Here is a 17,417-nt window from a genome sequence, read left to right as displayed (position 1 = left end):
CACATCTTCTCACAGGAAGAAAAGGTGAAGCAATGGATTTTGCATTCAGAAGTACAGATTCATTGTAATTTTTTTACTTTTCTTAGAAATGCCTACAATGAGGCAGAGAAAGGATGACAAGGAAAGGCTTATCTTTAATCGTGGGCATTGTGCCGGTTGACTCCCTCCACACAATACTTTCTCAGAATCTGAGAAATATTAAATATGTAAAAGAGAACATCAGAAAGCCTAGCAAATTTTTAAGCAAGTATTAAAATGAGAGGCGAATCAGATGAGTGTATGTTTTTAAGAAATTCTACCACATAAAGTATAGGAACTTAATTAATTGCCTAAGAAATACTGTGTGCATACATTAAGCTTTTCTTCCACTGGCAAAACAAATGAAGACAGAAACATTTTTACATTGCAAATCTACTTCCTAGGTCAGTCTGAATATATACATTCATACATATATACATATATATACATATAGATATATATACACATGCACACACACACACACACATATATATACACATATACACACATATATATACATATATATATATATTAAAAAAAAAGATCCTCAGTGTAGGAAATTAATAAACATTTCTGGGTTATGATCAGACATTTAAGCTAGAAACAACTGGATTTTTGCCTGTTGTGCATGCCAAAATATCTAAGTTTTAATACAAATTTAACATTTAATGTTAAAAGACTGGCCACTATTCCCACATTTTCAATATTCTTAGGATGCTAGTAAAACCAGAACTGTCACTCCTATTTAAAAAATAACCAAAACATCACAGTCACATCTGTTTTAAATATTTTGAGCGCATCAATCTGCTTTAAATATTTTGAGATATCATTATTTAGGTAAACAACAGTTTTTATCCAGTAAGTTCTCCTTGCACACTTTAAATGAGCAGCTCAGTATGACAGAGGAAACATAACAATCAGAACAAGTCGTTCATATGTGACAATATAAATGATTCCTTCCAATGTGTTGATAAAAAACAGATTTCTATTTGTTCAAGGTATCACACATCATAGTAGAGAATCCTTTAGACTGAGTCCATTCATCAAAGCCAGCCGACTATGTTAGCAGATGAGTTACTGAAACACTATGCAGTCCTTTTTTCAGCAGCAAAATTGACTATATTCACAGGTTAAAATGTAAATAGTACAAACTGAATTGTGACATGAATAGTATCATTGCAATATAATAGAAAAAAGGAATAAATGAATAATCATGTAGCCTTTCTCCTAAATAGTCTCCTATTGAAAGTTCCCAACAAAACTTCAGAGTAGAACAAAACTTATCTCACATCTGTGCACATTCACTAGCTTCCCAGCTGAATCCAACACATTATCAGAGAAAGTCAGAATTCATGATCTTAGAAAAAAAAAATCTTGTGGGTTTTTTTAACAGGAAAACAACTCTCAATTAATGCCAACCCTAATTTAATCCTTAATGTAAGACATTCACAATCCCTTAAAATAAAAATGTGGTTTAAAAGGGAAAAAAACCCCAAAAACAACAAACAACAACAAAAAGGACCAAGCAGCTGTATGCACTTTTAATCTTCAGAAAAGCATGTGTTCTGAGAATTATGTTTGTTTTTAGAACATCTGTAGATATTATATAGAAAATTATATTCTGCAAAAACCAACATATCGCAATTACAGATCACACACATTGATATTCTCATCTTATTCCTGCCATACCAATACTTCATCTAATACTGATATAATGAGCATATGCACCACCTAGAAGTTATTATTGCAATTAGAATACATTTTTTATTTGAAAACACTTCTATTTGTAGGAAGAAATAAGATTATTTTAGCTAAATCCTTATTTTGTACCAATCATACTCTTTAAAAAAAACCACCAAAGCTTGCATCTTGGAACAGACAGTAGAAAGCTGCATAATTCCCATTTGAACAGAAGGTGTGGGTGATGTGTATTTACAAGAAAATATCTTTGAAAAAGATCACCTTTTTCCCTTTCTATCCTAGCTCCAGTATAACAGTCCTTAATGCTATTGGCATATGCACCTGTCAATTGATCAATATCTATTGAGTTACGTAGCCAAGTGTGGGAAGAGCATGTGATAATCAAATCTCTCTGTCTAAAGGTATATCTGAAACTTTCTGCTATCTTCTGAATTCTCGTGTTCCTCAGCTTTCAGCTTAATTAGCCAGATGTTTTCACAGATGAACAGTGGCTCCATCAGCTACTCTTGCGTGGAGGAGCAGGCTGCTGACAGGTGGCTGTACCACACTCACCATTCTCACAGAGAAAGTAAAGCGCAATGCACTTCACAGGGAAGCTGGTGATACAAATCCCTCACTTGCACTCTGATGTGACTTTTTGCTCTCCACAGTAGCACTGCTGGCAAGCGAGACAGGAGCTCCCTGCCCACACTCCACAACACATCAGTAATGCTCGTAATTCATGCGCTGCTTCCAACAGAGGAGCAGCCGGCTTCCACTGACTCACCTTGCAAGTGGATGCTCACATGCCAGTGGGAAATGAAAATTGATTCCTGCAGATACACTGCACCAGGTGGTTCAAATATTTTTCCTGGATATGATGGAAGGGGAAAGGGAAATGGGAATCGGGGTCTGCAATAGAGAAGGATCTGCACTGGAGAGATAGGAACAGCATCACCTAAGGCAGAATGTCTATTTTTGCTGTTACAGTTCCCAACTAGAATCACAGAACTCAATCAGATCCAAGTGTAAACACAAGTTGTTTCTTTACATGTTAAGTAGGGCACACAGATCTTGTACAGTAATGAGTAATCTATTATTTCTGTACCTCCCTCAGAAAGTCTGTCCCTTAACTATGCTTCAGAGCAACCCTGAGTTGTTATTGATAGCACAGACCATAAAGCAAATCACATAAAGACCAAAGCACAAATTGGAAAATCATTTTGGGCATTTAAAAATCAAAAAAACTTAATGATCACACATGTGCATCTATAGGCCTGAGACAAGTACCCACCTTTCCTAGGCCTTCTCAGGTGCAAAATAAAGTATTTCCAAATTTTATATTTTTTTAAATTGGAGACACTGCAAAAGTATAAAATGCCAAATCCCATTCCATCTCTGTATATTGTCATTTATTATAACACTGTTAGAAAGAAGAGAGCTGGCCTTCTAATCCAGATATGTCTAACAAATGTTCAAAAGTTTCTGTCAAGATGGGTTAGTCTTAGAATTTTATCTCTCTGCTGGTTATTAAACCTGACTATGAAAATATTAGGATGTTTTTCCTGGAGCAGAAGTTAAAAGACAGCACACTCAAGTGACAACATCAAGTTGTGTGAGATGAAGACAGTGGATGTATATACAATACAGATTCCCAGTGAGTGAGAACAGACATTCAGAAGTGGTTCAATGAGGAATCTAAAACATCCGTCCCATTATGGACAAAAAATCCTCAGTTGAGAAAGGAAGAGTAAACACCTGGATGGTATATGACAGCTACTCAAACTCAATCGTGTCTCATTGTCATCTAATCAGCATGATAATGTATGCAACTCCTCAAGCAGTAAATATGGGATTCAATGACTACAATGACAAGTTATCAAATCACATAAAAAAATGAATGCAAGGAAAGCTAATTTCTCTTTTCTCAATTTTCCACCATCCTTTAGCATGTACAACAATATTGGTCAAAACACAAAAGTTGAATGTGAATTCATGTGATTAACAAGATTAATTTCTCTTCCTTACCCAAAATATGAACATATTTCAAGCCTCACTAACAATTATTAAAAAATAATAATTCCAAGAGTATAGATTCACTGCCCAGAGTCACTACATCTGTTGTGTGAGTGCCTTAAGCTTTGCTATGCAGTTGCAGAGCCAGATTGAGCATGCCCAGCAATATGTTCAGTAAGTGATGTATTTCAGCTGGTTTTTGTCCTTATATATATATACACACACGTGTTCTGACAATGCTCAAATATGAAGGACATTGTTGTCAGGAGCAATCTCTTTGCAGCTATAATGCATAGTCTTTCAGAAAACCATGCAGAAGGGCTAGGAAAGTTACTATATTTAGGAAACATTGTCTTATCAAATCTTGACCTGTGTTTACCACGTGAGCAGTAAATCCTTTCTTTCTAACAATTCTCACCCACTATTTAATGTGCAAAGGGAATGGATGGGTTTACAGACACAGTCATTTGCTTTATTAAAAAACACTACTGACAGCCCTCTGGGAACGTTAATACCTTGTGGTTATTTTCTGCTTTTTAATACTAAAATGAAGACCTCAGTTTTTATATGTGCAATAATATTGTTGTTACTGTAAAAACAGATTTGTGTTACTCAGACCTTAGACTGTTTTCACAGTAGGTCTGGTTACATGAATTCTAATTATCTTCAGCAGGAAAAAAAGTGGAAAACTCTTGGAGTCATGAATTTCTAATGTATAACAGTTTATTCTCTGTAAATAACTTATAGAGATTATACAGAAGATAGTGTTTTCCCTTCCAGAAAGAAAATAATTATTTTCATACAATTTACTGCAGTAAATATTAGTGTGAAAGACCTTAACAGTTAACACCAAATGAATCTTTCAGTCTGAAAAAAAAAAAGACCAGCAGATGAATTCCTCAGAAAGCAGCTAACAGCTAAAGAGGGAAAAAGATATTTTAGATAAAGATTCATAAGAACATACAGTTCATCTCCAAAAGCAGTTGGAGCTAAGACAGCAATAGCTCAGTCACATATTTTAACTTTTTGATCTGCAGGGAATTGAGGTGGCTATTTGCAGCTTCTGAAACAAAGCATGCAGTTTTGCTAAGGAGCAGGTTAAAAATCTTTTTTTTTTTTTTTTTTTTAATAGCGAGTAACCCTATTCCATTATCTGAAAAAAAATGGTCAAGAGATATTTTCTACAGCTTCCATCTACATGAAATTGATTAAAATGCTATGGTTTAAGTGTAGCTGTTCCAAAAAGAATCTTCCTTTATACTGAAGCCTCTCAGTCTACTAACCACAAATTTCTAGAAATGAATTGTTCTGACATCCTGCCTTAAGAAGAATAGAGGCTAACAGATGAGGTAACACCACAACATAAAAATTTTCCTCACTTTTCTTTCACAGAATTTATGGCATTTCTACCCATCTAGGCTCCTTTTTTGCCAAGTTTTCATACTAGTCCTTTTTGTGTGTAATAATTTACATGAATATTCACTATCACCTCTTATTGTCACTGTATTGTTACATCAGGAACAGGAACAGATGAAGAAGAAAGCTGAGAGGGTAGGGGATTTTTTTGTTGGGTTGTTGGTTTGTTGGGTGGGTGTTTTTTGGTTTTTGTTTTGTTTTTTTTTTGTGGGTTTATTGTTGTCCTTGTTGTTCTGTTGGTTTTTACTATTATTGTTTTGAGGGGCGGGGTTTCTTTCTTTGTTGTTTTAATTTTGGCTTTTTTGATTTTAAATCTCAGCAAATGAAATATCAACCATCACTTTAAAAGAAACCTTGGCAGTGCAAGATGCATTTTGGAAACCAAAATAGAGTAGATTACTAACATTCTAATTGCACATTACTAAACGTTCCTAAGGAAGACTAAAGTAAGATTTCTAGCTTTCACATGTCAGAACCACACTACATTTGCTATTTAATATTCAGTACTTCCTCAGCTTCTGACTTCCACGGACAATTAAAACATTCCTATCTTCAAAGATGTGTTTCAAAATGTGCATTAAGTAGTTAATTAAACAAGTTACAAAGTGAAAAAAGAAGTTTTAAAGGTTTTTGTGCTTAAAGAAGAGATAAAAGTGTCAAGTAGAAATTCAAGTATGCATTGAAAGTGTAAGCACCTCATCATAGTAGTGCATTTATGGTATTTAGATAGCAACAGTCCTAACTCCTGTTTCCTACCTCACTGGAGTTTCTACTAACAGCAGAAAACTATTCAAGCCTTCATGACTTTTGTCTTTAAGATACTGCATCTGTGTCACATTATGAATATGAGCAAGCTAATGAATGCACATTCACAGGTTTTTACACTTTGAGAGCTGCTTACAAAATTACAGAAAAGCTGTAAAAGACAGAGAATATGATGATTAGGACATTTGTAATATGTTTTATCAGATTTGTTTCTTGTGGTTTCTCTATGTTTCGTCTCAAATAAAGTTTTGCTCTTCTGCTTTCTCCGTCCTGTTCAAAGACCATGGGACAAACTGAGACAAGCACAACTGTAGAGAAAATAATTTTCAGTACACTCCAGGAAGCCCCCAAACCACACACTAGGCAGTTATGCTTACACAAGTGTGGAATAGCACAATGTGTGGATTTTGTAGGAAGTGGTGGATTCCTGTAAAACCAACCAAAGACACACATCCATTTTCTTCACATTCAATTTCACAATGGAACATCCATCTCTAAAAATGGAAGAAATTTTTAAAAAATCTGAATACTGTTTTCTTCAGAAAAAAGTATTACCTTTAAGAGTGACTATATTATAAAGACAAAGTAATAAATAATTGTATCAGTTTAATTGAAAATAAACACCTTTTAGATTATTTGGTGGGGAGATAAGAGCCTGCATCCTCCTTTCACCTAAGGAAACGGAACAATTTAGGACATTTGTCATACTCCTGTGACTTCATAAATCTCATGTGAAACTCATTATCCAATAACATTAGCAGTCAGTTAATTACAGTATGTTTGAATTGTGTTGGTCTAAGATTTACAGCACAGAGTCTTAGAGTCCTATATTTAAGGCAGAAGAGAGAGTTTTGTTCCACTGTTCAGTGCTGTAGATCTCATTGTTCATAAAAAGCATTAAACAATGGCAACTACTGTTTAACCACTTTGGTTTCCACTCCGTAAGAGAAAACAGAACCTGACATGAGCTTGCAAGCAAAGCAGTCTCCTACTTTTGTCAAATCAAATAAAAATTAATTTTAAAGATACTTTGGTGTTCCAGTTTAAAAATGAATTGTTATTGTCTTTTGTAGCACTTCTAGAATAAAAGAGACGTATTCTTTTCGACATTCATCCTATCTCAGAATTTGAAACTCCAGATAGGTGTCTCTTCAATTAACCCGTAATACAAATCTGTTTTATTTTTTGTAAAATATAACTCTGATCCAGAAAGGAGAATAAACATGTCAAACCAGAATTTAGTAAGGAATGGACTAGGTACATTATCCTGCCCTTTAAAGAAAGTTTGTCTTTGCCAAGATACACGCACAACACTTGTAAAGGTTGTAAATGACATATATGTTTCCTCCTGCACTTCCATAGCAGAGAATTTAATTTATCCTCTGAGAAATAAGGCCAAGTATATTTAAATAAAAAACATAATCAACAACAAAATGAAAACAAAAAAAAAAAAAAAAACCAAACCAAACCAAAACAAAAAAAAAAAAAAAACAAAAACCAGGTGCTTTAACTATTCAGCACTTCACAGTTGATGAACTATTAGTCTTTAAAATATACAGATTTCCTTCTAACCAGCACTTGAGATTATCTACCTATAAAAAAAATCATAGAAGAAAAGGGTCACCGAAACAGAGGGAGCAGGTAGAGAATTAGAGACAGGAGACTGCTTGCAGAAAGCATTCTAGGATAACCTTCCTCTTGTCTAGACATCTTTAACCCTTAGCTAGTGTAGATTATAAGTTACACTGCTGCAGATGGTTCACTTATGCAGACCATGTGAAAAGATCATAATTAGGCAATTTTCCCTGATGGGCTGCTGAACCCTGTACACTTTCAGAATCCAGGTGTTTAATTTAACTCTTTGGGCAGAAATTCTGTCAACATGTTCAGATCTATGATGTGAGGGAATGACCAGGGATGGTTTTTGTGCAGTAACACTCTTACACGTCTGCAGAAGGTGGCATTTATGGGAGGCTTGTGTGACAGATAGTAGATGCTGCAATTTTGCAAATTCAGTAATATTTGGTACTGCTTTGGTAGGTGGGTGGTTGCATTTCAAAATTAAGTTTAATCTAACCACTGTTTGCTATACATGCCTCCTAAATATGGAGAGACCAAGGAAAATTTTTTTTTTTTGCTTGTTTCTTTATGTGCAACATATTTTTCCTAGTATGAGGTAGTGGAAATATTTAGATGGTAACACGTATTCCCTATGTAAAAAGTGAAAATTTTCAGACTAACTAATTAAGAACAGTTTGAGCAGAACTTTTTTACAAGAGATGTAATGTACAAGTGAAATAATTGTTTTGCTGAAATTAAAATATATTTGTGATGGTCATTACATAAAAAAACCACACAGTGGATGTATTTTAGAGATAAAATCTGATGAAAAATCATCTTGAATTCCTAAGATGATAAAGTTATGAATATACTGATTTTTTTAAGATTCAGGAATAAATCTTAAATGACATCTTAATGAAAAGTTCTTATACTGTGCAGTATATCTGCTTGTTCAAAAGGAACTCAGTATGTGAGGATAAGAAAAGCAATAAAGAAGGTTGAGAGATTAAAGCCCACCACTTTACAGGTCTGGAATATTTATCTACTTACTCTATTTTTAATTCATCTGACCATCTTCCCTCTGTCTGGCCCACTTTGCATACATTTTTTGTCTGACCTTACTGTCTGAAGATCATCTCAAAATGACAACAGAAAACACAGCTTGATATGCAGTATGCATCTTCTAGCTTAGCACACATAGAAGAAAACAAAATAAATAAATAGTCACATGAGTCAGTTACTTTTAAAGAAGGAAAGAATAAAACAGTGGCATTTTCTATGTCTCATTAGAGAACCCCATAAATAAAAAAATACCTGCTCATGTCACATCAACACATGACTATTTCATTTTCTTATAAATGAACTGCATGCCTAAGGATAAGATTCTCTGCTAGCAACATGCACAGACCATTACACCTCTATAAAGCCAAGGAAGATGTTATTTTAAAAAAAATCCAGTATATCTACAATATAGTTACACTAATACTAATATATACTTTGTTACGGAGATGTTAATAACTGCCTGCAATATTTTCACTGATATTCATTTAAAATCTGCTTCCACCTGTTAGTAAAAAACCCCCAAAACCTTTTAACATTGGTACTATATGAAAGTGTATTTTTTATCAATATAAAGTTAAAAAGTCATTCTTAGAAAAAATTACTACCCTTGCCTGTTTTACTGCTGTCTATAGTTGCTATTTGCTTTACTTAGGGCTTTAAAAACAGAATTCTGCTCTACAGCAAGGATGCTGTGATTACCCATGGGTAGCAGCACACTGCTTAGAAAAGAACTACATATTTCAATATGGAACCAGGAGAAATTCACCATTTGTTTAGACAATGCTGATGCTTGAGTAAGGACATTGTTTGATTTAGCTTTACTATTTCAATAGCAATTTCAGTATCTATCATAGATTATCTCACCTTTGAATTACTGACTTCATTTCCTCTTTTATGTTTATACAGACACACTGCTTGTTTTAAATGAGTTTCTTTGTATTTTCTTTTTTTTTTTCCCTAATAAACAAGTAAAACTCATCTTGGTCATATCTCTCAGACTTTCTTAAAAAGAAAAACAAAACAAAGTAAGAGAATTGACTCATGCATTAGTTTAACACAGTTAAACATACAACATTAGAATACAAATTGAATGTGTACACACATGGATCTTAATTGTCCTAGCAGATTTTCAAACTGTTCTTTTACAGCTGTTGAAGAAATAAAGTAAATTAGCCACTAAGCTTCATCTGAATAGCCACAATAGGTTTTCCCTCTGTCATCTGCCTCCTATTGTAAGTCATTCTCTTTTTTAAGGTCTGAACTTCCCAGCCAGAGAGCTTGCAGAGATTATCAAACATGGCACAGGTGATTTCTAAAACATCCCTGTCGCTACTGACAACAACCATCTCCCATCTGAGGACTTCTCACTATCCAAATTTTCAATTTCCTCAGGAGTACACTTTCCTAATCAACTCCCACATCCCTATTTAAACTTGCCATCTCTCTGTATGCTACTTAAAAGCTGTACTGTTCCAACCCAGGCAGTAGTACTGGGGCACAGGTAACTGAAAATATGGAGTCACACACTCTTCTCATACAAAGGCAGAAAGCTTCACTGATCAGCTCAAAATCTAACTCCAGCTTTCTCTGGAGTTTTACTACTGTTTCAGAGAGTGAGGTGATCCGTGAAACATCTCCTAAAATATTGCATTGTACCTCTTTAAGCATTTCACTTTGTTACAACTGGGTTTTTTTCTTTTTTTTTTTTTTTCTCTCCATGCAAAAATTCACAACAGGTTATTATGTCATATATAGCTCTGTAAAGACACAAAAAAACTTGCCTGCACTTACAACCTTTTTTTTTTAACACAATTTTCAAGAACATGTTTACAAAATATGCATAACTGGGCACTGATGACTGTGGTGGGGCGACCCTGGCTGTATACCAGGCACCTACCCAAACTCCAGCACTCTTCTCAGTGGAATGAGGGAAGAAAATAACAAACTCAATATTAGCCAAGTCTGATACAATGACTCTTGAGGAAAATCAGACTGTCCTGCTATGCTGCTTCAGAGAGCATAATAAAACTAAGCCTGCCCATTTATGAAAGTAACATGCTATGTAGCCCAATATAAAGTAAACCAAATTTAAAAAAAATAAAGGAAGAAAAAAAATTCAGTGAACTACCCAAGTACAATTTGACTAAAAGAATAGTTATTCTACAGCACAGTCAGAGATCACAGACATGAAAGCAGTTTTATTCTGATCGATACTGATGTGGTTCACAGAATCACAGCAGAAAGCAGTCAACCAGAGTCTACTATTGGCCAAAGAAATCCGACCTCCAGGGCTGGGATCCTGTCATGTTTGAGACCCAGACAGGAGCAAAATATTATTCCCTCACAAATTAATCATTGACATTCTCAAAGCTGCCTTCTAAGGAAAGGGGTGAACAAATTAGAAAGAGGACTAACTTCAGGTGGTCCTTTACAGAGAGGACACATGTAAATATCAGTGCTGTGAACAGCAGTGCCCATCTCCTGCCTTTCTCCCAACACAGATCTCCTATTTGTCAATAAAACTGTGATCAATTACAGAAAAGGCATCTTCTCTATATATTGGTCATTGCGTTGAAAGACACCTGGGTAAGGTTTTGAAATTTGCATTATCTAAAGAGTGCACTATCACTTTAGGCTGAGACACATTTTGTTTTTAACAAGATCTTATACTGAAGGAGCTTCATGGGAATTAGTCTGTCTTATTTTTTCAAAATACAGATGCTAATGACATTTACGAAAGAGTTAAAATTTCATGTCATAGGCAATTTCTTCACTGTTTATAGGAAAAAAATGATCACTACGTGCAGACAATAAGTTATGATCAGGAAAAAAACACCCAAACCAAACCAAACCCAACAAAGCCCCTGAATAATCAATCAACCAACCAACCAAACCACTACAAAACAAAACAAAAACCCAACCAACCAAACCCTCTCACAAAAAAAAAAAAAAAAAAAAAAAAAAAAAAAAAAAAAAAAAAAGTGGGACTAATGAAAACTCTTTTTTATGGGCTCTGCTAAATCTATAGGATTCCACCTCTCTGAGCCTGTTTCCAGTCACTTTACTGGAGCCCAGCTTCCAGCTGGACTCAGTGGTAATGCATATCATTATGCAAGGTGGTGTTCAGAGAAGGGAATGCAGGAAGGCACTGCCTCTTCTGTCAGACCACATTTTCAGAGGCACATCAAATAGAAAAAAGGTTCTTGAGCTCTGCAAGCAGTAGAAAGCTCAGGTTTACTGCTCAACAAAAGATAGCACAGTATATCTGACTTTTATTGCCACCAGGTATGGCACACATTCAAGAGGCAATAAATCAGATGAACGACTGATGCTAATTCAGGCAGGATTATCTCAGCAATTATGCTATATTTTCCTACTCCACTTTCAAGATGAAGTCTCAAGCCATCTCTGAGGTAGACTGTACAGGCAGAGGAAGGCTGTTTCTGATTGCTTTCCCACAAGATATGTGTTCTTCAAGGAAAAAGATGGTTTCTCAAGGGAATTTGTGAGCATAGTACCATACTCTGTCCAGTATGGGTACCCTGTATCTACCAGGAAAGCCTGACTTGCTACAGTCTTGATCATTGTGTAGTGATCCATACCTGGAAAAATAAGCATAAAATGATGTTTTCTTCTAGTTCAGTAGCATTTTTACACTTACATTACACCACAGTAAACAATTACACACTTTGCAAGACAGCAAAAGGTGTGAAAGACATTTCTTTTTACCTTTCCTTCACTGTTTCTCAGCAGAATGAAAGTATAAAAACGATGCCAAGTGCCTGCAGTAAGAGTCACTTATCTCCATCCAAGAATTTCAAAGCATTTTTCAAACAACCAATTCCCTCTACCTTCACTCAAAACAAAAAAAACCCACCCTATATTAGGATACAGTCGAGAAAAACAAGCCACAAAAAAAGTTCCCTAAGGTCAAAGATAAGTCAACTGAAGAAATTCCTATGTCTTCAACAGACCTTATTCCCAATTCCCCTGCCCAAGCCCTTATATCAGACCTGCACTTTGTAAGGCCGTGATCCATAAGGTCCCTAATTTATTTTGCTATCTACTGAGGTTGCTCCATCTCTCCTTTTCCTTTTCTGCAGGCCATAGAAAGGACTCACTAATCCTCCTCTCATACAAATGCCTGTTTTTTATGACATGCTGATGTTCATGTAGATGTGAGTTTGTACTTCTTCTCTTTTCCTCACAGTGGGTGAAGTTTAAGTTATCTTTATGTTGAATGACAGGATAAACACAAAAGCAGAAAGAAATGAATGAGATAAAAAAGAGCAAGATAAGCAACAGCAAGAAGTTTCACAAATCTCCTCAACTGATGATGCTGGGCTGTGACAAATCAGGCTCGTACAGATTCTGTTATAATCTAGTAAAAAGACAGTACAACTTTTAAAGGTCATCCCTATTTTCAAAACTTGGCATTAAAACATGATGTTGCCTTTAATTGTATTTTACTGGCCAATAACTGTGTTGTTCTTCCCTTTCTGAAGTGCTGACATGAGTCATGTGCTTGTGAAACACAGTTGCCACTCTTAGGGTAGCTAAATTTCATAAAAATACAAACACCAGTTAAGAAAGCAGCAGCGCTTCTGTTATGAGATAGTTCCATTTATCTCTTACAAGGACCAATTGGACCTTTCTCTAAGAAACCAGTCCTTTTGAGAGAAAAGGTCATTCTGAGCTTTCAGACATGCTTGTATTCAGCTACATGTGAATTAAGAACTTACCAATGTACACTTACCCCTGCTGTAGGTGCCTCACCAGCAGGTACTTCTTTTAAAATCACATTAATTGTTACGCTGAAGTATGGCACTAGCTAATCACATCACAGGTTATGTAATTTCATCATAAAAGTCCTCTCTAAGCACATGGTATACACGCTTACAAAGTGATTATAAAAGTGTAATTCCAATGTTGTAGCAGTAAGTGCAGACTAAAAAAGGTTTAAGTATTTCCTGTATCTTCCATGATAGCTCATATTAGAGTTTACTCCCCTAAGACACTTAAGCAGACAAGCATTTTTATTTTCTCAATGGCATTTATTGCAGTAAACTAGTGCTTGCTTATCATAACTGTTCCATGTGCATTATGAAGATGCGATGATCAATGTCCTTAAGTCCCATTTCTCACTTCCTCTTTCACCAGCCTGTCAGCATCAGGAAATTCAAAGCATAGCAATTATGACAATTAGCATCAAAACCATTTGGCCATGACCCAACTATTTTCTTCAGAAACAATGAACATTACCAAGTCAACACTTTGCGAGACAGAAAGCTGAGCTGGATCTCGGGATAGCACAATAAAAGTACCATGGTGAGATGTGTGTGCAATCAGCCATACAGGGACTTAAACTAGAAGTGGTCTTATTATGCAAACAGCAGTCTCTGGTATGCAAATAAACACAAACAAAGCACAACACAGGACTCTTGAATAATACCAGCTGCTGCTGGCAGTCAAGAAATCATTTCTTACAATCACTTAAAAATAAACAAGACACACATACCCATTCTAAACATGATTGTCATATACTCACCTAAAGTGATCATAGGATATGACAGTAATGCTTTTAAAAGTCAAAAGTCTACAACAACTTGTGGCCCTCTAATAGCACACATTCTAGTTAATCTACCTGTCTTGCCACTGGGCCATCACCACTGACACAGCTATATAGGGTTTCAGGCTTTCATTAGGGTTGTAGAATTTAATTGCATAAACCAGTTTACAAAAGTAGAGTAACCTGATATACACAGGAGTAAACTTGAAGCAAAGGCCAGATACAAAGGACAGAAAAAGGATGGAAAGTGCGGGTTTGAAGCATTATTAGCAGCCTTCATTTACTTTTGCCCCTGACCCCCTACTAAAATAAAGAAGAGAGGAATACACGTAGTTTTGAGAACCGCCAGGAGCAAGTACCAAAGAAGAGACTCTAAGTCCCCTTTTGTTTTAGAGTTCTGCAGCAGCAATACTGAATCTGCATTACAATGCTTTGCCTCTGGGCAGCAGCAATACCATAGTATACTACTTTAACTATAAATGTTTAATCACTGCCTATGATCTCAGCACAGTCCACCGATTTCATTTTGTGAGCATGGGCCAAGCTGTGCAGAAATATCCTAAATCAAGGTTTAACAGCATCAGTTAGAAATTATTCTGGCTGTGAATCCTCTTATCTGCTCTTATTCATACTCCCCAGCTCTGAAGGCAGACTGCTTTTCCAGCACAACTGTTTTACCTAAAGATGCACCCCACAATGCAGAGCACGTAGACAAGCAAATTAACTCCCAGTCACATTAATGCTATCTAGACTTCAGTGATATCCATACTCCTACAAGCTACAAAGCCAGCTGTCTGTTTTCTCTGAAGCTTAAAAGTCATAGTAGGACCCAAAAAAACTGAGAAAATGAGGCTGATCAATTTCATTGCAATAATGCTGGTTTGCATAAAAAAAAAGAGGCTTTCTGGTAAGTAAAAAAGATATTTCCTTATCCACTGGAAGAAAAGGAAAAGCTGGAAACAAGGTAGGATATAATGGGAAGGTCCGTTATATGATATGTTAAACTAAATATTCAGACCCCTGGGGCATAAATATGTAACAAACTGACATTCAACATCCTGTAGGCTAATTATGAGCAACTGCACTAGAAATCCTGAGTGAACTATTCACCTTCTGCATTGACAGAAATGCACTGGCATAACCTGACTTTAATAAAGGATTGATATCTTCACCATCATGTTTTAATGAATTCTGATTTGATATTAGTAACAGCTTGCCCCATATTAGTGTACTGGTGATGGCCTCCTACAGTTTCTCTTTGAAAATAAAATTAAATTAGGATAACAAAATCTAATAACATAATGTCATAGAATAACAGATTTTGTAAACTCTAGTGAATAATCTAAAAAACTGGTAATTTGTAAACTGATCTAGAAGAAGTCTATAGGACATTAACACAAGGAAAATTTTGTGGCTCAGAAGGTAAATAATTAACTCTGAGCCTGTGAAATTTGTGCTAGGGATTAATGTGTGCCTATATTTTAGACAGCTGACTGGATTTGCAAAATATAACAAAACTACATAGCCCTTCAGGAGGTAATGCTATTTTCTCGGTACTTCAGTGGATGAATCTCCTGTGCATGTGTGCATTTTGTGCAGTTCCTTCAGCAGTCACGTAGTTGTTTTACCTGACTTTGGATGACGTACCCCTGAGCAACCATTGCATGATATTTGAAAAATTACTGCATTGTGAAGCCCCATTGCTTCACCTGAGGCTACAATCTACTTTTCAGAACTTTTTAGTTCTACTTTGCTGAACTAAAAGTTTCAGCAACTTTTAGTTGCTCCCACAAACATGAACCACAGATCTGATCATCTGCTCCCCCACAAGAAGCTGCTTCATTCTAATGAATGTTTTGTGTTTCTTTGCTATGTTTTCCACTCTAGCAAAATGGAGCTGCAAGAGGTTGTACTGGTTCATGGGGGCACTGGCACTGTGCCAGTGTCAATCCATGACAGTAGTGGGTACAATTATCCCTTCTCCAAACCAACAAGAGAAAGCTGCTCAGGTATCTCGTATGTAGAATTGCTATCTTTATTTAAACATGTTCAATACTTTACAGGCTTTGTATTGGTTTATTCCATTAATTTTATCATATATTCCACAAAGCAGTTTGAGATTTATATATTGTCCTTTGTCTATTGCTTTAGTAATATCTACCTTCCCTTTAAAATTAAAAAAAAAAAAAACAAAACCAAAAAACAAAACAAAACAAACAAAAAAAAACCACAAAAAACCAAATAAACAATTTAAAAAAACACCCATCCCCTGATTAGATACAGGCATTCTTACCTCTCATTTTCAAAGATAAAAAAAATAATTAAATCTTTGGGGAGTCAGTAAGAAAAGCTTGCAGAGTTTGTCTGCCTTCAAACATCATGCATCTTGTATAACAGGTCAAGCTTTTAACTTAATTCTATGCTCTGCTCACTGTAACAAGACAAAATGACAGGGCCCAGATTCCAGCTTCAAAAAAGACGTGATGCATTTTGGAAGCCCACTCTCCTCACCTCTCCCCTCCACTGAAAGCAAGGGGCATACCTGTTTTGATATTGTTGTTGTGAAGTTCTCATTAAATTATGGCTCATAGCAGGGGGCAAGAATACTTTTGACTAAATCTGTTAGCCAGCCTCCTGCAGTGACTCTCCTCTGGATGCCCCGGCAGGCATCTCTTTGATGTGCTTATAATAAATGGAATACAACTGGGAGAAATCAGAAAGGGCAATGTTGACAACTGTCATAGCAGGTTACAGCTTGAATGGCAACAGAGCAGAAGGTCTCTCTCTGTCTGTTGGTCTCATACCTCAGATCTCCTTAGCATCATTTCTGGTAGGCATCCAATCTCCATTAGCAAGAGTTTCTGGAAAATTGCATTTCTCCCTAAATTCTCTCTCTCTGCTGTAAATGTAATGCACTGTTCCAGTCCACCAGGTCTTCTAGATTAAATGGTTTTGCAACTCTAACAGCATATCCACCATTATAGGCAAAGTGCCAAGATATAATTGGTGATACATAACAGAAATTACAAGCAATATTAATGGAGGGTATATTTCAAGAAAAGAACTATTTTAATTCCAGAAGTATTTTTACGCCATTAGGTAAAGGGCAAAAAAAGTTAATGCTACTAAATATGGTATAATTCCTCAGCAACCATTTTTATCTGATGAATGCTACATATTTATGTCATACTGCAAATTGCCCCATAAATTATCTCATTTTGTCAGCACTAGAAAATTTGGAATATATGACAACTTTAAAATATTGACTAATAGCTGATAGTTTTGCATACTGCTTCATATATTGTGAAAGCACATACTTTTTTAAATAAAA

At 35.7% G+C, this 17,417-nt stretch overlaps 1 protein-coding gene across 8 annotated transcripts in view; it reads right to left on the bottom strand.

Annotated features, from left to right (window-relative positions):
• Window positions 1-17,417, bottom strand: part of PCDH9 (protocadherin 9) — a 669,079-nt gene that overhangs the window by 443,064 nt on the left and 208,598 nt on the right. For 2 of the 8 annotated variants that reach the window (XM_041487649.1, XM_041487654.1), the window contains exon 2: window positions 2,634-2,656. The exons of 4 other annotated variants lie outside the window; for them this stretch is intronic. In XM_041487649.1, coding sequence (XP_041343583.1) covers window positions 2,634-2,656 — 23 coding nt within the window. Of the gene's footprint in view, window positions 1-2,633; window positions 2,657-7,149; window positions 7,163-10,362; window positions 10,376-17,417 lie in introns of all 8 variants that reach the window. 2 more of the 8 variants (XM_041487651.1, XM_041487650.1) reach the window with 2 other exon arrangements.

Source organism: Pyrgilauda ruficollis, unplaced genomic scaffold (assembly GCF_017590135.1).
Source record: "Pyrgilauda ruficollis isolate IOZ18807 unplaced genomic scaffold, ASM1759013v1 scaffold82, whole genome shotgun sequence".
Classification (NCBI taxonomy): Eukaryota; Metazoa; Chordata; class Aves; order Passeriformes; family Passeridae; genus Pyrgilauda; species Pyrgilauda ruficollis.
The sequence above is the reverse complement of the archived record's forward strand: the minus strand, read 5'-3'. Positions and strand labels throughout refer to the sequence as shown.